This window comes from Sebastes umbrosus, chromosome 3 (genome assembly GCF_015220745.1).
Source record: "Sebastes umbrosus isolate fSebUmb1 chromosome 3, fSebUmb1.pri, whole genome shotgun sequence".
Classification (NCBI taxonomy): domain Eukaryota; kingdom Metazoa; phylum Chordata; class Actinopteri; order Perciformes; family Sebastidae; genus Sebastes; species Sebastes umbrosus.
The window spans coordinates 29388145-29410837 of NC_051271.1; the positions used below are offsets into that span (position 1 = coordinate 29388145).

The 22693-nt window shown below is 39.5% G+C and overlaps 1 protein-coding gene across 1 annotated transcript; it reads right to left on the reverse strand.

Moving 5' to 3' along the window:
• Positions 1-1799: 1799 nt before the first annotated feature.
• Positions 1800-17855, reverse strand: LOC119485192 (Kv channel-interacting protein 2-like). Its single transcript, XM_037764553.1, has 9 exons — positions 17368-17855; positions 6853-6951; positions 6589-6713; positions 6361-6430; positions 5569-5639; positions 4808-4915; positions 4616-4720; positions 2667-2729; positions 1800-2560 (listed from the first exon to the last, which is right to left on the reverse strand). Exons 1-9 carry the CDS (start codon positions 17438-17440, stop codon positions 2513-2515), a joined length of 762 nt encoding a protein of 253 aa, XP_037620481.1. The 5' UTR covers positions 17441-17855; the 3' UTR covers positions 1800-2512.
• Positions 17856-22693: the final 4838 nt, after the last annotated feature.

Genomic DNA, 22693 nt, shown 5'->3' on the forward strand with positions numbered 1-22693 from the left:
ACACCCATAATGAAAATGCACATTTTGATATGTTTGGTGTTTAGAATCTATCCCATAATTAGAACCTGCTGTCCTTTAAGACTCGTTCGGTCCATTTACCATCCAGGATTATTTATCATTCATCAGTTTCATTCTGTAGCTAAGGACTGGGTCTTGACTTGACAAAATAAAAAAAAAAGGACTTGCAACTCGACTTGGACTTTTAACACCAATGACTCATGACTTAAAGCGGAAGTAGGTAGAATTGGAGCAAATATGATTTAAAAAAATATATTTTTATAAAACGATCTTTGTATTCTGACAGTAGTACATGAGACAGGTAATCTGAAAAAAATCATGTGCGTCTGTGTCCTCCAGTGCTCCCAACGGCATCTGCAAGATTTCACAGACTGGAGGAAAACAACCAATCAGAGCCGAGCCGGACCCTTGCCGTCTCTGAGCAGCTGTCAATCACTATTCTGTTTTGCCCAATAATGGCAAAAATATTCAACACTACTGTCGGTTTCATTTTGACCTGAAAAAACGTGATACTTTCCCCCACGCCCCCATATTATTTAAAGCTTGTGCCACAATCAATTCATTTCCTAAATCAAGTAACGTTAACGCTATTCTTTCTCAGCAAGTTGACACTTAATTCCCGATTTATAATTTTTTTTATGATTAGGTTGAGTTGCACTTGTTTTAACAAATAAAATATAACTTCTATGAAGCATTCATGATTCTTTTTTAATTGAATATATTATTACTCTGCTGTTAAGATGGCATTACAATGGTGAAGGTGCATTATGACTGGTTTAGGACTCAAAACTCAAATTTTAGGACTTTGGACCTGAGTACAAAGACTTGAGACTTACTTGTGACTTGCAATATAATGACTTGGTCCCACCTCTGATGGCTCGTACATCCCATCGATGTGATGCGGTCTGGTTCACATTTAGTCCGTCTCTGAAGCAGCCGGAACAGGTTCCTTTGACTTTTATGACCTAATAAATCAAACAGAACAGATTCACTTAAAACAAATTTGGTCTTTTTCTTCTGTGTTGTTATATTTTTGAAGGTGAGTGGAATAATTCTTAAATATTCAAAATCAGAAGCTATGAGGGAGTTCAGCTCACCTACGGCCGGTGCTCTTTCAGACCTTTTTCTCTCCATTCTTGCCGCAGTGGGCAGATTTTAGAGACTGCTGGATTTTGTTGAGGATCAATCAATTTCTGTTATTAGTTTTCCACTTTGCAGATCTCTCTATCTCTCACTCAGTAACTCTTTTTCTGAGTTGGTCAGAGTATATTTTCTTTTAAAAAAAACTTAAACTTTATTACAATCGTCATATACATACAGGTACATACATAAAATTTGACCTCTGCATTTAACCCATCCTAAGCATTTAGAAGCAGTGAGCTGCTGTAAAGCAACCGGGGAGACACTTGGGGTTCAGAGTCTCGCTCAAGGACACTTCGATAAGCAGGGATTGATCCGCCAACCTCGTGGTTAAAGGACGACCAACTTTACCCACTTTTCTAACCATTCTGCTTTGTTAAGAAGACAAATTAGAATTTCTTTCTTCTCTAAAAGTAGCCCAAAAAAATGAAGGATTTGATAAGAGAGAAATACCTGTCTTTCTCTCTGTCTCATGATGTTGGTCAGTTCATTACATTTTCCAAAATAAAAAAACTATAAAATGGCGACGATGACCTCTGAACCTGAGGCTGGAAAACCTATAACAAGAAGAAGTCAAGGAGGACTGTGTCATCAGTGGATGTAATATTCCAGCTGGTCAATAATAATAATAAATGATGTGCTTTTGCATAGCAACTGTGTAGTTTTATTCACCTCATCATCGTCACCACGTCCATATAGAAAATATATCAACACTTTAAACATTTCAATGGCCAGTCAAAACAGACATATCATGCAGACACAATATACAGTATTACAATAAATGTGAGTGGTGAGCTCCAGAAGAACACTGAGGACAGATATGATAACACGTTACTTTCAGATTATTGCTTGATTTCAAACTTCCTTCATTAGAGCCGTCCTTATAACTCTGGGTATAGACAGTGAGTGATACTCTACAACATTTTGAGTATTGTTCAATTTGTTCCATGTGTCTGCACATTCATTCATGCAATAGAGAAAATATAATAAGTTAATAGTCATCATTTGTATGAGTAAAGAGGCCACGACAGTCGCCCACCTCTGTTTTTTGGGCCATCTATTCATCAATGCTTATTTTCTACAGCATTAAATATGCTTGTTCAAATCGGTCTGCAAAGGCTCAAGATCTTAAAACACCAGAATCCACCTTTTGATGCCTTCCTATACACTTAATAAAATAAAAATATGTCACAAAAAACAGGTTTTGGGGTAGGTATCCTCAGGACATTGCCGTTTGCACCCTGCCCCAGTCTGTTTAGGGCGCAGAAGCACCGTCCACTCCTAGCCGGGGGGCTGAATACTGTAGATGAGCTCCAAGGAGGAGGGAAGATTTCATGTCTGTGTCCACCAAGCTTTAGATCACACTGTCAAACATGTGCATGGACTGCATGATGCTTTCATCCTGGATGGAGACACAAAGTGAAATTACTGAGGAAGCTGCGGATGGAAATGGATATTTTGTTAAGTTATTAAATGTGCATTAGCAACGGTTGAAAACGTCTGAAGACCTTTTGACACGTCTCCAAGAACTCATCGATGGTGACCACTCCGTCATTGTTCTTGTCCATTTTCTGGAAAAATGCAACAAACAGGCACAGATGTTTCAAAGGGTGACTTAAAGGAACCCTGGGGTCAACACCAACGACTGAGGATCGGTGGAGCGGCATGAGACTGGCTGCAGGAAAGGTTATTGCGTTGCCACACACTACAAATGATAGACTGTATATAAGAAGTGGACATAGTCACCGTGACGTCACCCATTGGTTTTTGGACTACAGTTTTGAAGCCTTGAGTTCGGCATTTTGGCCGTCTTGGTTTTTGACGGTTACCATCTTGGTTTTGGGCAACCAGAAGTGACACGAGAGGGTGGAGCTAAGTACAACCGAACGCTGAATAAGACATTTTTAGGCGAGCAAAAAGGTTGTAATTAACTTTCATGAACTGAAAACTCACTGAAAGGGTTAAAGTTCTAAGACAAAAACATGGAAAAACTCCCAGACCAGACAACACCATGGTAGCAACCTGTCAATCACAAGGTAGCCACGCCCTAAAGCATCCCCTGCTTTACGGTCTATTTGACTCTAAATGGGACCATCATTTACTAAATGAACATCATGCTGTATTGAAGAAGACTTGAAACTAGCGATTGAGACCATAAACTCATGTTTACAATGTTTATTGAGGTAATAAATCAAGTGAGAAGTAGGGTAATTTTCTCATAGACTTCTATACAGTCAGGCTTCTTTTTGCAACCAGAGGAGTCGCCCCCTGCTGGCTGTTAGAAAGAATGCAAGTTTAAGGCCCTTCAGCATTGGCTTCACTTTTCAGACCTGGAGGTAGCCCACTGAAACAAATCAGGGACCTGCTCATAAAAATATTCCATAGTGCCACCTGTGGTAAAACTCCACATGGTACATTTAGGGCCTAGACACACAAACTCGACATCAAAGAACTAGCGGCAATGAAGGCCGCCTTTGTCTTGGCAAAAAGTTGCACTCAAACACACCGCAGACTACAGCTGACTGCCAGCTAGCGAGTACGTTCTGCGCCTGCGTGAGATGAAATAACTCTCCCAACCAGCAGACAGGGGTAGTCTGTATTCGTCATTCAAAAAGGGAAATCGGAAGACCTAAGACTGCGATATACAAGCTGTTGTTATGATACGTACATGAAACAAAGCGGCGTTTGCCAACCTTTTTCACACCACTCTCACTCACCACTTAGCTTCATTCCAGATGGCCATGTCGTTGTGAAAATATGTGTTTATTGGAATGATCAGATGAGATGAAGATGAAAAATGAGAACAGCCTTCTGTATTTTTCCTCCTGACTTTGCTCGTTGGCTTGCTTTCCTCATTTCCGTTTCTCTACTCGTGCACTGATTTGTTTGAGCTGAACCGCCGATCGCAGTGATTTCTCTCATCAACGGGCACCGACGCCAATTCAACATGCTGAATCGGCTGAAAAACTCACACAGGCAGACTAGAGCCGACGGTGCGGGACACACCAAAAACACCAAAAAACTAGGCAGACAGACGCTCACCGACAGCCCCAAACGGTCCGAAGGCTGACCGTTGGCTTGGTGTGTCAGGACCTTTAAGAAGACCAAACAAATCAGCCTTTTTTAGGCCTTTATTTTCTATCTAGAGTGTATGTCTTTTCCTCTGGTTAAATGAGCAGTACCGCCCGTTGTCATGCATTAAAGATAGTACACAAAACATATTGTACCAGTACATTATGAGGGATTGATGTGAAAAACAGCTGAGTAGTTCTGGTGAGATATAAAACAGTGCAAACTCTGTAAAAGCAGAATTTAAAGTTAAAACTTATTTTTAAATAAAATTTCTAGTGAAATATTGCAAAAGGAAATCAATGCAGGGACCATTTGTTGTTTTGAACAAATTCTATGACTCATGGTGAGTTTAGTGTTGATTGGTTTGATGAGATGTGTGTTTTACCTGGAAGAAGTTGTCAACATGCTCCTGGGGAGCATTGTCCCTCATGCAGGGGTATGTATACTTCCCCATCATGTCATAGATGGATTGCATGATGTCTGTCATCTCCTGGACAGACAGAAAGGAGGACAAGAAATAAGGACAAATCAAGTGCCAGCGAGAAAAGCAGAGAGAAAGAGAGAATGGTTCAAGTACCTCTCTAGTGATGCAGCCGTCTTTGTTGAGATCGTACAGATTAAAGGCCCAGTTGAGTTTGTCAGTGATGGAGCCTCTCAAGATGATGGACAGACTTACAACAAAATCCTACAGCAAGAAACAGAAAACCGAGCCATGACTGAGATCAGGAAAGTGATAGTGACATCCGGACGAGTGAGCCAAAAGGTCAAGAGGAACAGGGAAGTAAAAGAAAGAAGAGGAATATTCAGTGGTGTGCTAGTACTGTGTCAATATTACATGTTTTAGCGCTGTTTCTTTCTTAAATTCAAGCATAATTAAAGATATGTGGTACAAACTAAGTGCTTATGAAGATTATATTTTTCTTGGTCTCTGTAAGTTTTGATTTACGTATGGTAAAGACAGTAAAGGAGTTACATATTGAAGTGTTTTTATGAGGAGGAGATTCTTTTTTTTGTTTTTATTTTTTTTAATTCAATCTTGTATGTGTCCTGGCCAAGAAAATCCATATGAAATTTGTATATATCGTCCTTATGTATTCAAATTAATGAAATATCTTACTATATCTTATTGTTATTTTACCTAGAAAGACAGATGGTAGTCTAGAGTAGTAACAACTACTAAGAGAAGCATTCTTTGAAGAGGCTTTGTGCTGTCTGTCATTTTAAAAGTATAGTGTTGCCCTTACGGAGCATGAAGGGAGAAAACTCAGAAGTGGAGAAAAATAAGGAGGAAACAAACATTTGTCAGGAAAGCAGAGAGTGGAGGGATGGAAAAGTCACCTCAAAGCTGACCGATCCATTGTTGCGGGTGTCAAAAGCTTCAAACAGGAAATGTGCATACATACTTGAATCTGGAGGGAAAAGAGAAAATATAGTGACCATTCAAATCCTGGACTCAAATTAAGAGTCAGTGAGTTTGTGAAATGACGTTCAGGAATAATCTTAAAGCCTGCTGTTTTATATCACCCTTTGTACACCTGTGAAATCACTTTACATGGCAAATGAATGTTTGTAGAACAGCTTTGTAGTTATAGAAATATTTATTAATGTCTGAATAAAATGTATGCATAAATTGAATCAACAGTGACGCACAAAGACTGAGAAACTCAGCACTGAACTTACACACAGTTAAATAACAAGTATACATTTTGCTTATGTTTTTGGTTGTAAAGGAAGGGTCAAAGTTAAAGTGTGCAGAGTTTCACACAGTTCTCTTCGGTCAATTTTTTCCTACAACTACAAATCTTTTCTACACATTCACACAAACTTGAATTTGTGAAGTTTTTTTCCCCCACAGATTAAGAAGAGTAATATACAATACATAAGTTTTGAAATGATTTCTGAACATCATTTTACAAACTCAAGAGTATGAACTGAAACTGGATTAACTGGATTTAAACTGACTGGAATAAAGACCTCCAAACTCGCCACAAATGAAGATGGAAGACGCAAGATCTTTCCTTATAAAAAAAGCTCCTATTTGGACTCTCGATATTTTAATACCACAAAAAAGCTGGTAAAATGTGGCTAAAGAAATGTTAAATAAAGATGTATAAGGAGGATCTGACTGACCTCCATGAGGAAAGAACTGGGCGTAGATGCTTTTAAAAGTCTCTTCATTCACCACACCAGTGGGACACTCCTGTGGAAATGAAAAAAACACAAAATAGTGTTGATGAAAAACATACACAGGCTTTCTCTTGCATTTCGATATTTCAAAACACCCCATATTCATATATATGGTCACTCATAAGAATAAAAAGTGCACAAATCAAACATTCAGAGGAATCTTTGACTGACGTTTTTGAATCCCCGGTAGAGGACCTGCAGCTCTTTCTTGCTGAAGTTGGTCTGCTGTGCGATACGGTCGAGCCCATCCGGTCGGTAACGCACCGTCAACAGTTCATCATCATCACTTATAGTACCTGCATGTACGGATGTGGCAAAAATGGCGAAATTAAAGAAAGTAAGAGTGACAAAAGTATCCATGTTGAATTTTCTCAGTGACTGAATTCATATGAAAGGGAATGTGAGTGATGATGGACTGTGTGTCCTGACACTTGCTTTGCGTAATTGAAGAGCTGGAGCCAGAGCGACAGCAGGGGAGAAGTTTGAGAAACCGTTGCTTTATGGTCTTCTTATTTGGTTTGGATGGTGGATTACCTGGAAATAACCAATCACAGCAGAGATTAGAGGCAGATAAGAGTGGCCAACATTGGGAACACCATGTCAGATGGATAAACCACTGGCCAGACTACACTCAAATTCTTTGAATCACTTTTCCATGCAACTTAGTGCGCACCAATTAGTTTGCTGACCTGGCTTTGAACCAGCGTGACCCATCGGATCAAAGCTGTTTGGAGAGCATCCAGCATGCGAGGGCCGAGTGAAATGACTGAAGCCTGAGGTCTGACGTACTGAGGTCATACAGAGTGTGATCTAAACGTCCAACGTTATTCTTTATTTTCATATATACTATGGAAAGAAGTCATGTGCTTTTTCTTTTTGCAAAAGAACTGACACCAGCAGCGTTTCCTATCAAATAAGGTGGTAATGTTTTAGCTTCATGCTGATGTAAGCAAGCTAACACACTCACAGTGACAATGCTAACATGCTGATGTTTAGCAGGTATAATGTTTATCATGTTCACCATCTTAGTTTAGAGTGTTAGCATACTAACATTTGCTAATTAGCACTAAATGCAAAATACAGCTGCATGTTTTCTTTATTTTTCTCTCATAGTTCTGAACTATTAGCAACATTTTCTCTCCATCTCTGACACGCTTTGCCGATAGTGTAGCTTGCTGGAGCCTCGACTCACAGTATGTCATCTCAAAGGGCTTTACAGGCCCACATGTTTGCAAAGAAAACAGGACGGTAATTCTCATAGAATCGCCGCTATATAAACGGCATCGAGATGATGTTTGAAATGAATGACTAGTACTCGTACTACTGTATGAAGCACATGTACAGCACTCGTCTGGTGGGAGGGGCTTAGGACAGCGAGGAGGGCTGTATTTTAAAATTCTGGCGGTTTTATGACATTTACAGAAAACTGCCTACACTAGGGTACATCTTGAATTACAATATGCTGAAAGGTTATTATTGAATTTTTGCTCAATAACACAAAAAATGAACTACCTCCCCCAGCTTTAAAGATGATTAACTCCAAATTCAGAGCATATCTATTGCCTCCGCACAGCTCTCAACAAGGCGAGGACTGAGCCGGCGGCTCGCATCTAACGTTGCTAACAGCGATAAGTGTAAAAAACAGCAACGGTGCTGACAGAGATAACAGTGTTAACCTCGGGGGGGAACCAGAGGGTGGTGGGCTTCTGAGACGACACCGTCAGGATGGCGTCATCAGCTATCACCGGCGTATGATTGCAGTGTAGAGCGGCGGCCATGAGCTAGCCAGTGGGGCACGCTCATATGCACTAACCTGCACTGAAGGCACACGGTGCTGTGTTAACAAAGCGAGTAGAAGCTCAGATTAAAACACACACAGAGGGAGAGTGGCTTCATTCTCTGCTCAGGTAGACATTACTCCTCTATATCTTTACATAGCAAATAGTTGTTTATTGCTATATTAACGCTCTTGATGTCGTAAAGAGCACCTTTAACATGTTCACACTCTCGATGACTGAGCTCCAGCCCTCCTTTGCTGTCTTCTTTGTTTGTTGTCCTTCCTCACTTTTTGAAACCCGAGTCGTTCTCTCTAAATGTAACCTGCTTATAACTTTCTCCAAAGCTGCATGTGAATCATCTGATAATCCTGATCTGATGGATTACAATCATCTTCATTAAGAGGATTACTACGTAAACTCCTTAACACACCTGCCACAGTAAAACAAAAACATATTCATCCGTCTTCATCCTTCTATTCTGAAGCTGCGTCTGCTCCTAACTTCTCTTTGTGTTCTGTTTAAAGGTCTCACTGACTTTCGTTTGCTGAAGACATCTTGTTTCGTAGTTTCTCTCATCCAAAGTCAGTCACAGAGACTTTATATTGACCCAAAGAGATGCTGGAGACGTGAGGTGCTGGACAGCAGCAACTATGCTGACAGAAGCTCACACAAACAATTGTTGTGTTTGCACAGACCTTCATGTGTCCTTCCTGCCACTAGAGAGCAGTATTAAACTACAGTCAATCTGTTTAAGGCCTCAAAGTCAGAGAAACAAATATACAGACAGGAAGCAACCATGAGCACCGCAGGAGACTAAAACAAACAGGTGGAGCCACCGGTTTGATGTTTTTAAAGTAGAATTGATGATACACCTCGACTCCACTTTTGGATCCAGAGAGAAAACCTGTGGAGTTGATTTTCTAACAAGAAAAGCCTGTGAATCAATGAAACCTAACTGTGGTGGAAATACAGTTAGAGGTGACTGAACGGTGGTGAAATAATGTATAAAACCTGTAAGATTTAAGTTAAATAAAACGCTGGCACTGAGATGTCCCACAGGTAAAAGATGAGACAAGGTACACATGATGAAGCCATCTCTAACATCTGGAATGTGCTCAAAACAGTGGCATCTTATAACTGCATTATCACAAAATGATGAAGTTCCACACTAAATAAATAAAGGTGACATAATGTTCAATGTGATGAATCAGCTATCTTAAGCACATTTGTAATGAGACTTATTTTCACACTCTAAGAAACCGATGTGTTTGGAAAATGTTCATTGGTAATGTAAAGTACACAAGAATTAAATGACAGTTATAGATGCAGCAGCAGTACAGGTTGAAACATACAGTGAAACTCACACATTCCCAGCTGACACATGTCTGGAACAACAGCTGTAAAGCTGCACTGCAGCAACACGGGATTCAATGTTTTGTTTGAGGGCGTATCAGAAGCACTCACTAAAAAACTTCTCACTTACTCCTTCATGTTATATCACGGGGAAAAAATCATTCTATCTGCCAACGGTGTGCATATAGCTTCTGTAAATAAGCATAAATTATTATTATGATTTAGTTCTGTGGGAATAAACCAGTTGCTACTCTGCCATTATGTAGGAAATGTCAATCAAACGATCAAATACAGCAGCTGCACAACTATGGAAAGACAAACAAAGCTTTACAGGGCGTCTCTCACCACACACACATACAGCCGATCAGAATGACAAAACATCTCAGCCTTTTTGATGCAGAAAAATAAAAACGATAAATGAAATGGGTTTTTTTTAAAACTGGAGAACCATTTTGCAGAAAGACGGAGACAACAAAAAAACTTCCCTGCTGTTTTTTGTCTTTCTAGCTGATATTTTTAGACACGACAGAGCGCAGGGCAGATATTATTATCATATATTTGATTGAAAAGCTCTCCAAGGACAGCTGTTTGATGTGATTTATTTGTACAGTAATCCAACAAAAATGGAGCGGGAGGTTGTTCTTAGAGAGGCAACGCAGCTTATCGATATCGTCTAGCTCAGCTGAAGCATTATTCCAGCTGTTATATAAGATCATAAGCTGGACAGAATGTAAAAAGGCATGTCACTCACTTTTAGCCAATATTAGAAAGGCTTTTGTTCAGACTGTTCATGATGTTTCAATGAGCAAAAGCAACATACTTGTTTTAATTAACTGTGTGGCAGCTTGTTGCAGTAAGTGACCTTTCAACTGTCCAACAGCACAAACTGATCACTGAATATCTCCAGGGTTCGACTGATGAACAACACTGACTCAGTTATTTCAGCGGGTGCTGATATCACCTCAGTTCTGGAGATCCTCTGGGTGACTTTGATCGTGTGAATCAATTTCAACAAATGCAGCCCTCTGAGGCAAATCAATGCACTCGTCCCTGCTGTTATCAACACATTTTAAGACTCTTTTATCCACTGGTGCAAACAACTCCAGCTGAAAATACTTAAACTATGGATGGAGAAAAGTGGGAGACACTGTGAAATAAAGACATGAAAAGGATGGCCGCAAGGCTTTGAAGAGGAGTCATCACCTCTTTTGGTACATCTTCACAGCAAGTTATACTTTTAAAGACCAGAGCGTAAATTGTTGCATTTCAATTCATGTTGAGGGTAGAAATAATCAGTCAGAATAATTGCTGACATTCCCAAACCTCAAACTTCTGAAATGGACAGTAATCAATTGGCTTTCAAGCAGGCAACTTTCTGGCAACGAGTAAAAAGTGTTTGAAAATATTGACTTTTGAGATATGTAGCCCATCCAGTCAATTCCAATTTTGTTACAGGATTATCCATTGCATAACCCTTTAATGTTTCATTTGATAATCCCTTCGCATGGGAGGTGAATTGGTGAGGGTTACTAAAATATTAAATTAGGATGTGTCCACAGAAACTAACACATTTAGGCATACAACTGACTAGGGTGCAGAGAGGCCAGGGTAGCCTGTTGTACTGTTATTGTGAGTTTAAAACTCACATGTGTTCATACTTAGCCACTATTATTTACTACCAATTACTATCATGCAATAAACATCAAACCACAATGATTGAATGCAGTAACAAAGGATGCTTATTACAGAACCAACCAGGGGATTCACACCTCTAAAATATCTTGGTGACCCAAAGAGAAGAAAACAGACTTTTATAATTCAGTTTGTGGTACCACAACGTTGGCGCTCATTTGAAATCCTCAATGACAATACTGTCTGTACTCAAAGTTCCTTGGAGCTCAGCAAACTGTTTAGTGGAGCGGATAACATCAGTTTTTCAGACAAATCGTGCAAATAGTGATACAAGCACCAAATTTGGCATGATGATTGCCGAGGGGTCACTAAGCAAATACAAACGATTGGCACAAAGACGGCGGCCATTTTTCAAGATGGCCACCAAATTGACCTGCCGTTAATGGTTTCTCTCATAGAAATCCATCTATTTGGTCGATTTGAGTAATCTTGGTGTCAAATTATGTGTTTTCTAGCATGCTGGATATAATTTTGATAGTTTTAATTATTTTTAACAGCAATATGGTGGCCATTTTTCAAGATGGCTGTCAAATTTACTCACAGAGAATTATTTTCTTAAAGAAATGCATGTACTTGGTCAATTTGAATGATTGTGATGTAGAGTTATATGTTTTCTGGTATGCTTGATCTAATTTGTAAAGCTTTAACATCCTCCAATACGTTTTGTTTTTTTTAACTTTTTGGCCGTCCGGTGAGTCTTTGCTTTGTGGTGTTTGTATGGCTCAATTGGCTTCTCGGCCTATTGTTGTAGATATCAATAGCTGCTGTTGCCATGGGTGTAGGGGCTTAGTGGTAGAGGTAGTACCTTTGTTTCAGAAGTCAGCTACATCCTCCAGGATGGACTACTGGCACTGGTCCTCACTACTTGCCCAACTCTCAGCTATGGCTTCAAGAAGTTGCTAGTGCATGTTAGTTAGTAAGAGTCTTTCCAAACCCCTCTGTCTGTCCGATACATACTACCTATATATACACAAACACTAATGAACTTCTATCTTTTAACGATAAATGTCCAATGCAGAAATACTGAATAAAAACAACTCCAAAACAAGATTTAACAGGTACTGTTAACACTGATATAAAACTCTCGGCTCTTAATCAACAGTTGTTCATCAAAGTTACACAGATTGTATAGACATATTTCACCGCTTCTCTTGGTCTGTTTTTCGCTCTTTTTAGTCCCAAGTATACAGTAGTCTACGATACTCATCTCTGATTGGCTAATAGCAAAGGATCTGAGAGGTTCAAGGGTGCCTCAAAACAAATATGAATATCTTACTAAAATATACATTTCTCCATAGTAGCCTAATGCAAATGCCCGTATTTCAAAATATACTGTACAACTGTAGATATATTTACAAAACGTAAACAGAATTAGCATGGTACATTTAATCAAAGTGGAAGGATTAAAGCCTCCCAAAGTTGCAGCTGCATTAATGTATTTTTTGCATAATTATGTTTTTTCCTGGTTTTCTTAAAAAACAATGAGCCACAAGTAAGACTATGCTTTCATTAGTTCATTATTTTCAGACACATTTCTCTCAAAACCTCCCAAATCCACAGAGAAACTACACTTCAGTGTCCTCTATAGACCCATAACAGACTAAACTTTCTTCCCAAAAGTTAAAGCAGCAGTGGATAGAAATGGAGCAACTATGATTAAAATGTTTTATTATTTATTATAAAACGGTCACTATATCCTGACTAGTACATGAAACAGGTAATCTGAAAAAAAATCATGTGCCTCTGTGTCCTCCGGTGCTCCTAATGGAATCTGCAAGATTTCACAGACCGGAGTAAAACAACCAATCAGAGCCGAGCTGGAGCCTTGCCGTCTCTGAGTAGCTGTCAATCACTCGCGAACTCCGATCAAATGGTTCAAACTAGGCCGCGCTGATCAAATATGAATCAGTATTCTGTTACTGTAATGTCTGTTTCATTCCTCAAATGTTTTCAGAAACATCTTGTAGTGTACTGTTTAGCTGTAAAATTAGAAAGTTTGTGACCCAGCAGCCATGTTGAGATCTGTTGAGGAAATACTAAGCACCGCCCACCAGCCGGAGCACAGCCAATAGGAATGCTTTCTCTCTGAAATGACCTGTGATTGGCTAAAGTCTCCCATATGAACGGAAAAAAAAAAGCAAGCATCTGTTAGCCAGGAATAAGTGAAGAAAGAAACGTAAAAGGAATTAATCAAGTGATTTATCAACCATGAAATGATTGGTGATGTTCATTTTATTATGACCTAAACCTAAACTCCTCGTCCATCGGTAGCATTTTGAGTTTACTTGGGTGGTTGTGGCTGCTTCAATAGGGTCATACAGCGCTCTATGAATGTTTGTAACATACAATGCTGCCCGGGCAACAGCATGCGTGCTTACCATAATCCTTTGAAAGGACATGGCTCAGATTATAGACATCCATCTCACACAAACCATGGATACACACACATTTAAATTTACACACTCTTTCTCTTCCACTGACATCGTGAGCTCCCCAGTGATTGTCACAGAGGTTTATTCATTTGCCCTCATGTGTCCTCACACAGAGGCTCACGTCACCATCGGTTACGTAGCATCAGCTTTGATTATCTGTTACACAACATTGATCTTAAAACTCTCTTCATCAGTCCAGCCAATTCCATTTGGCACCTGTGACATGAAATCTTTTTTGGCTCTGAGGGGATTTTATGTTGAAATCTGCCATGCGACTGTGTTATATAAACGCAATATCTATAATATCATTGTTGGCAGTTTTTCATGCATTAGGGTAAAAAACCTTGAGCACTCTAAAATAATGTCATGAATAAAAATCTAGCGTTATCACCTGTCTCATGCAAACACACAGAAAAAAGCAGGCTTGTTCAGTCATAAATGCAAGTGTACTAGAGATGATTCTACAATATGTACAACTGTGACAACACTGAATACAATATTAGTTTGTAAATGCCATTAACCAAGCCAACATATTCAGTGCAGACACCCCAAATTAGTACATGAATCTTAAAGGAATAGTTTTGGGAAACACACTCACACTTTGCTTTCTTGTTGAGAGTTCTGTTGCCTTCAAAAGGGGTCGTGTTTACCGTTTTCCCCGAGAAGAGTCCATATGAACGCCCCCCTCTTGTGGTATTCACGACTTCGTAAGTGGAAAGTTTCTGAAAGCTCCAAGTTCACGAGTTGTGACGTGTTTGTTGACGTTGTCAGAAATGGTGGAGGCCTTGGAAGTTAATTTTTCAGTACATAATAAGTGAATATATTGTAATTTTAGTCATAGGCTATATTGTAATTCTTGGTGATTTTATAATATGTCTGAGGAAAATGCTGATATTCCGAACAGCCTCATCTTTTTCCTCTCATTATGCCTACATTTTTAGCCTTCTAGACGCCGACAGTAACGTTAATATTGTCGTTGCTTAGCAGCGGTGTTCTCACGACTTAACCTTGAACGCCAAGCATATCTGTACACGACTTCCCATGTCGTAAACACGAGTTCCATTTGAAGGCACCATTAGATGAAAAGATTGATACCACTATTCATGTCTGTACAGTATGAAGCTACAATCAGCAACCGGTTAGCTTAGCTTAGCACAAAGACTGGAAACAGAGGGAAACAGCTAGCCTGGCCCTACCAGCACCTCTAAATCTCACACATTACATCTCGTTTGTTCGACCCCTACAAAAGCTTTGGTTTAAAAACAACACGTTGCATTGTTACGAGGGGTTATGGCGGGAGTAGTGACTCTGCTGGCTGCTGAGCCACTGCTCCCAGCCAAGAAGTAGTCCCCCTGTAAGACCGTAACGGTTCGTTTTTTACACTTTGTTTTTTTTTTATATGGATTAAACAAATATGTGAACTGTTAATAAATGAGTTACTGTCGGACAGAGCTGGGCTAGCTATTCCCCCTGTTTCCAGTCTTTGATGCTAAGCTAAGCTAACTGGCTGTTCACGGTACTGTAGCTTCGTATTCACTGAGCAGATGTGACGTCTAAGTCTCAACAAGAACCTAAAATGAGTGTACTTCCCAAAATGTCGAGCTATAGCTTTAAAAAAACACACATGATATCATGGTTCAGCTGCACCTCAGCAACAGCAGTCAGTCAGTCAGGGTCGCCGTAACATGTGAACTGTAATGTAGAAAGTGATGACGTGAAAAAGATCCAGTATCTATAATGTATGAAGACAGTCAGGAGTAAACAACGTGAGGTTTTCAGCAGCTTTAGTAGCAGAGCAGCTGCACGTATAACACCATTTACTGCTCAGATACAGCTGATAAACCCTCGCCTGCTTATTTGACAGATACAATAGAGTTGAACAGTAAAGGGCTGCAGTTATACAGCTTTGAGCCTCAGGCTGTTGAGCACCACGCCGCCGCTGCGCTTCAGTCTTTCATAAAAAAGGTTTGTTTGTGTGTCCTGAACGCCCCCTGAAGCCTCTGTGTTCATGCACCTGTTCACTGTTTGGTTTACCTGCTGCTGAATGGAAATCACTCTGGCTATTGTACCAGCTACATCAATCAGTAAATACAACTTTGTCTTTATACTATACTATATCAAATACAGTGGTTTAGAAATATCCTGCACTAAATGGGAACAGTGCCACTCTTTGTGTAAGTTATTTTTATACATTTATTTTTAAAGGAAAATGCTATTTTTGGGAAGTTCTCACAAGAAAGAGAGTGTGGGATGGAGAGAGAGAGAGAGAGGGACTCTGAGATGCTTACTGATCTCTAAAGAGACTTTGCGAGCACTTGTGAGGGAAGCAAAAGTCTGACAAACAGAGGAGCCTCTCTGATCTAATTAGATCACGAACACACTCACAATTCTCATTTTAGATAACAAGTACAGTAACGGACAACACTCCTTTATTCTTACATTGTTTCTGTTCTTTTCTCTCCCCTCTCCACTTCAGTGTGTTTATCTGAGCTATGTCCATGTTTACACCACCAGAGGAAACTATTGATGCTCATATCTGTGACTTTTTGTCATAATACAAAGTTGTTCCCACATTTTTGTAAAGCACATTAAGCTTTTAATGTTGTTTTCTCTTTCCAATGAGAGAGAGAGAGCATTTACCACTGCAATATCAGTTATCACCACAGTGCATTTGGCCGTTTACATTTGTTATTTAGGGCTGCAACTAATGATATTCTCATTATCGATCAATCTGTTGAATGTTTTTCACAATCTATTAATCATTTTGTCAGGAAATAATGAAAACACAATTATCCTAGAACCCCAAAATAATCAATTTACAATGAAAAAATGAAGTAAATGCATAGATTTTATAGAAGCTGGAACCAGAAATTCTTTGGCTTTGTGTTCCTTGATAAATGTCTTCAACGCTTAATCAATTTTCAAAATGTTTAATTGAGTGTCAGCATTATTATCAATATGGAGAACAAGTAATTCAAAATGTGTTTTCAGACTAATGTTACATCCATTATATTACAGAATACAGTCCTCACAGCCATGTGGAGATGTTGGCTTTATATCCAGTACTTATATTTAGAAGTTATATGTGCTCACTGCAACATCTTTTACAGGGAACCACCCATCCTTTACCAAGTGACCTGACCTGCACTGACCTGCACTGATGACCTGCTACGGATGATATGAGGCTGCTTTTAGAAATATTTGTACCTATTCTTTTATAGCTTTTTTAAAATGTATTTATTTAACCTTTATCTAACTAGGTGAAACAACACAAAGGGAGACAAACAAATGAAAAAAAGCAGAGCCAGGTAAATTTGAAAAACATTTACATCTTAAGGAATCTGCTTCTAATTCTTTCATTTGGGATTTAAAAGCATTCAATTCAGTTCCAAGTCCTTCTATATAACAGTTTGCAGGCTAAAGCAATGATGCAAAGTTCATCTTATATACTAATAATTCATTGAGAAATGATAAAGAGCTTGACTGTCACATTCACACACACACACACACACACACACACACACACACACTGAACCCTGCAGCAGCTGGTGACAGATGATGAAACAGAGCTTTAAAAAAAAAAAAAAAATAACTAGGCAAACTTTCGACACTGAAAATCTCAGTCAGGCCAGCAAACAGCAGTAAATCAAAGCAATTTCTCCAGTTTAATAGAAAGATGACAAAGACTATAGTACCTGTAAGTGGGTCGTAGGATCTGTCCAGCTCTCTGGAGTCAGACAAACTCTGGTCCTGACTCCTGGATTTCATGTTTCTTGTTGTTGTTCAGTTCTCACCAGACCACCAGACCAACCTGGACCTGCAGGATCTGTGCAGCGTCGGAGCCACAGCTCATCTACCACTTCATTCCTGTTTGCATGTCACTTTTTTTTTTGCACGCATCAGCCTTTGTGTGTGTGTGTGTGTGTGTCTGGTCGCAGATAGAGGGATGATAAAAAAAAGTCCGTGCGCTCGTGTCTCCCTCTCCAAACTATCCAAAGCTCAGCATCAGCACCAGCTTGCTCCTCACGCGGTCACTTTGAGAGGCTCCTGCAGGGTTTAAAGATGTAAGATGTAAAATGTAAAGTTGATCTACGGCAGAAATATGATGCCTTTACTGTGTTGATCGTCAAAAACATCCAAAGATGATGAAGAGGATGTCAGCTGGAGCATCTGCAGAGAGAGAAACCATCACAGCTGAGAGGAGAGAGGAAGAGGAAGAGGAGGGATGGAGCAGGAGAGAGGGAGTCAGACAGACAGACAGACAGACATACAGATAGTCAGACAGACGGATAGACAGACATACAGATAGTCAGACAGACAGATAGACAGACAGATGTGGGATGTGGGAGTGTATATCTGCTGATCTGTGCACCACTGATGGATGCTCTCACCTCGCTCGGGACTATAGAGCAGCTTTGGCTCAGTACACTGTAAACAATTGCTGTTAATTTACAGCAGGATTTCAACAGTATTAACCTGTTATTGCTAAAAGCAGTGCTTTACTGTTAATAAAAAAGAAAACCTGTTAAATTACGCTCATAGGACGTTTTTTAACTGAACTATAATGCATTCTTAAAAAACAGCACGTTACTGCTGATCATCTGTCTGAAGTATCATCAGTAACAGTTTCATGCAGTATTTTTTTAATTCTGGGACCTGATCTGCACATGTGAGGCTTGTACATTCTACATGATTGTAAAATCAGTGAATTAGCTCTGTTCTTCACTCACATGTTGTGGTTTGCTTTCTGTGCTTGTAGCCAGCTAGAGACAGACATTTTGGGAAAAGTGTCAACAAATCTATTATAGCCTTTTTCCTAACAAGTGTCTTTAATTGTATTTAGTGTGACTATTCCTATGTCTGTAACCTGCTAAGTCTATTCATCTAGGCAAAAAACAATGTTTATTAAAATGTATGTAAAAAATACAACCTAAATAGTGCATTAAAACAAATCAGTAAGATAATGTAAAAGAAAGGTGAAAAACAGTCAAGTGTATAATGAATATTTAAACAGTAAATTAACTGTAAAATACTGTGAAATTAATAAAAAACAATCAGTTCAAACTGTATTTTTCATTAACAGTAAAAAGCTGTACATTTCAGCGACATTATAATAATGTTAATTTTACAGTAACATAAAGGCAACCCTGCTGCCAGTTCTTTACTGTTATTTTACTGGGAAATTCTTAACAGTGTGGTCTCACCTTGGCTCTGGACTAGAGCAGCTTTGGCTCGGTAGGAAGAAGTAATACCTGCGGATCAATACCAGTCAGATCTATCAGCCCTTGAGCTGGTTGAACAGAGTTAACCAATGACTCACTCATATTTCAGATAAATGCAGGCACCAAGGTCACCATTCGGGAAAAAATCATTTGAATATTAAATCCATAAACACACACCATATAAGCTGGGTGGAGACCGAGGAGGCCACAAGCTGATTTATGGGATAAACTTAAGGATTTCCACTGTTTCCCATCATAAACTTCTATTTTAAACCCTCTAAGACTTTGAGCCCGTCTAGGACTTCATCAAGGTTTACAGTAAGGGATAAATTGAGTAGCTTTTTCATCTATATATTTTTTTTTTTTATAACATTTTTAAGTATTTTTTACTTTTCCTACAACTTTTTGTAAAATATCATCTTCTTTTGGACAGACATGAGTTAGTTAAGAGGGATGTCAACAGGAGGGTATTCCATTAAAGTTTCAACCTCTTTTTTTGTAGCTCATAATGTCTCCAGATTAAAGAATGGTTGGCTGGTTCATTGGAAGTATTCATGTTGAAATTCTCACAGTCAGGATACCAGATCTATGGAGGACGGAACATGCCAAAATCAAAAATAAATAAATGACTCGATAAATAAATAAATGTCGTTAAATGTAGCAAAAAATAAAATTACAAATAGACATAGCCATTAATTAATTGATAAAATGTGACAAAAATTGATATTTCTGATATTTTTATTTATTTATCTTTGTATGAATTCCCTTATTTATTGACTCTTTCCCTTTTATTTCTGTATTTATTTATTTTTTATTTATTTATTTATTTTTGCATTATTTTTTATATATTATATTTATTTACATATTTATATATTTATTTATGTATTTATGCATTTATTTATTTCTGTCCGATTTTCCCTTTGCATTCCACCCCTTATTTATTTCCCCAAACTTATTTATTTCTGTATTCTTTTCTTTATAAATTTCTTTACACATTTCTTTTTACATTTCTTTTATTCATTTCTGCCTCATTATGCAAATGAGGGGACTGTCACTCAACATGTGTCATCATGGGGTCAGGGTGCATGACTATCTGCTAGCTAGCTATAGCAGTGAAATGCACAGAGAAAATCGCACCGAAATAAATAAATAACTAAATAATGCCTGCATAACTGCCTGAACCAAATGTCATGGCCAACCATTGAACAGTTGTTGAGACTTTATACTCAAAACATAAAAGTCGACCTCTTGGTGGCGCTAGAAGAAAAGTCAGAAGATCACCAAAGTCATTAGCATTAATCATCTGGGGACCATGAAAGGTTGTGCAATCCTAGTATCCTATTAAGGTATTTCACAGTGAAAACTTGAACCTACTGGTAGTGCTAGAGGAAGAGTGAGGGGAACATGAATGTCTGTACAAAATGTCATGGCAATCTATCAAATACTTCAGTCTGGATCAAAGTGGTGGATCGATTTGTGAAAGTTTTGAAGTGAGGGGGGACATTCAGTTTTGGATGACGTAATACAATGTTTCCCACAGGATCGGTGGACCTCTGACCGTCTAGGGGGGGTCCAGGGTCAAGCTCCCCCGGAAGAAAATGTTGCACATTTTAAAGTTAAATGCATCAATTTGGTGCACTTTGACAGCAAAATGAAGAGGCTAGATCTATGAAGAATTTTGTGCTCTTGTAAACAATTTAATCATAAACACATTAGTTGTATATGAATGGCGATGACACGGCAAAAAGTCCCACCAACACAGCATGGTAAACAAGACAGGGTCCGTGTTTCAAGACAGGTCGGGTTGCCGACATACTTCGCAGATCTGTGATCCACTGAGGACAGTCCGCCCCGGGGTACAGTCGAACCGAGAGACCTGTCCCTCTCCGCAGGAAGAGGCGAGTTCTCCACGGCCCCGGGAAGTGGCGATGTCCAGGTGAGGGAACTTACGGTTGGAGCCTCGAGCCACCTTCACCTGGGCCTTTTCAAGCCAACCTATAGCCGGTGCACCGGAGGAAATGCGATGCAATAGCCAGCTAGCGCCGGGGAGACGTCTCGACCCGCCGAGTTGAATCCCACACATTGAGAAGTGTAACAAATATTTTTGGCTCATGTGGCAGGCTGGATGTCGGACCGGATGTCAGATCAATTTGATTTAATTTGAATTAGGCTACACAATGGTTGATTATGATTGGATAAAGGTCCATCATGTTACGCCATATAGACATTATCGCCAAAGTTCTATATGTCCTTAATACCTGGCTTAGACTTAGACCACTTTATTACCATAAGACCTGAAAGTAGGGGGAGAAAAAGTCTCGTTGTCCCCCCTATTCTAGCACCTATGTGCCAGCACGACTAAAAACCAGAACAGAAATGCAGGTTTTCTGTTCAAACTTCTCCAAGGCAAACAAGGGATTACTCAAGTGATGTCATTTTTTTTCAGACTTGGCGAATGTCTCCCAAAGCCCCAGAAGACATTATACATCCGAGTAGTGCTCCCCGTGATTAGACTTTGAAAAATTGGTGTAGGGCTCCTTTAATCCCACTTCAAAATCCAACACAAACCTTATTGTTGCTCAGCTATTTCAAAGAACAAAATACTGTTGAATAAATGTAGAAGGTTCCTTCAAAATGTTTACCACACAACCCAGGACAGATTACCTATAAAAACCAATGCTATTGTGTGCTTGCCTTTAACGTTAACTCTCAAACCATGACATAGAAAAATAAATGTAATTGGGGAAAAAAAGAGAACTCATTTTTGCCAAGAAAAGCTAAATAATGCTTATTGGGGGATAAACAGTGTGGTGAAGCTTCCTTAAAGATAGACAGGCAGGCGAGTGAAGGATTATTATATCCTCCGTCGGAAGACTGATGGCGAGGAGAGAAAATATCTATCAGCTGCTCTGGGAAAGAACAGGACAAATACAAAGGAAAGGCAAGGTTGGACACCAGAAGAGGCCCGGTGAGGTAAAAAGAATCAAAGAGAGGGATAGTGGTGCGTCTGAAAAGGAGAGGAAGTTAAAAGAGAAACGGAAGAAGACAGAGGGAACACAGTGGAGAGGTATTTGAATATATCGTGTGTCTTGGGACAGTTAAATCTCGCAGTATTGATGGTGTTTATCTCCCACGGGGGTTTACAGAGAAGTTTAGCATTGCTGCAGGCTGGAAAGTGGAGCTGACAGATAACCAATAATGAGCTCTGATTGATGCCTGGAGTTATGCACGGTGTGGAGCCGCGATACAGGTGACGAATAACACACACACTGATAGATACAGTATAGAAGCACACACAAGCAGGTGAGCTGGCACCGGCTGCTCAGTGCTAAACAGAAGATAATATTCAGTAAAAGAAATAGTGCCACATGTCCTCAGGAGGTGTGTTTCTGCTTATGTGTACCCCTGGAAAGAGGAGTTGATTCAATACAGGTGAGGACACAGATAAAGAAATGAAAGGGTGAGGTGATGACGGAGGTGGGTGGGGGGGGGGTTCAGGCGAGACAAAGCAGGCAATCTCCCCTCAAATGAATATTTGATGAGGAGGCTGATATGCTTAAATGAAACGTTATAAATACACAGCAGCGTTAATGGGTTGTCGAAGAAAAACGCGAGCGGTTTGCTGTGTCTGAGCGTCTAGGCTGTCATCAGCACACACAACACACAGATTATATCAGGGAGTTGATATACTGCCCAATCTACAATACAGCCAACACAATTAGAGGATTTGGAATAGACTCATGTCGGGGGATTGAGAGTTAAAAAGACATTGCACAAAGTGATCTCCAGAAACCACAAA

What these genes read in the sequence shown, in the direction of transcription:
- LOC119485192 (XM_037764553.1), bottom strand. Translation starts at nt 17,440, where the DNA reads ATGAAATCCAGGAGTCAGGACCAGAGTTTGTCTGACTCCAGAGAGCTG. An exon ending in ATGGATCGGTCAGCTTTGAG is followed by an intron (nt 4,916 to 5,568) that starts GTGACTTTTCCA and finishes TTCTTGCTGTAG; the next exon opens with GATTTTGTTGTAAGTCTGTC. An exon ending in ACGGCTGCATCACTAGAGAG is followed by an intron (nt 4,721 to 4,807) that starts GTACTTGAACCA and finishes CTGTCTGTCCAG; the next exon opens with GAGATGACAGACATCATGCA.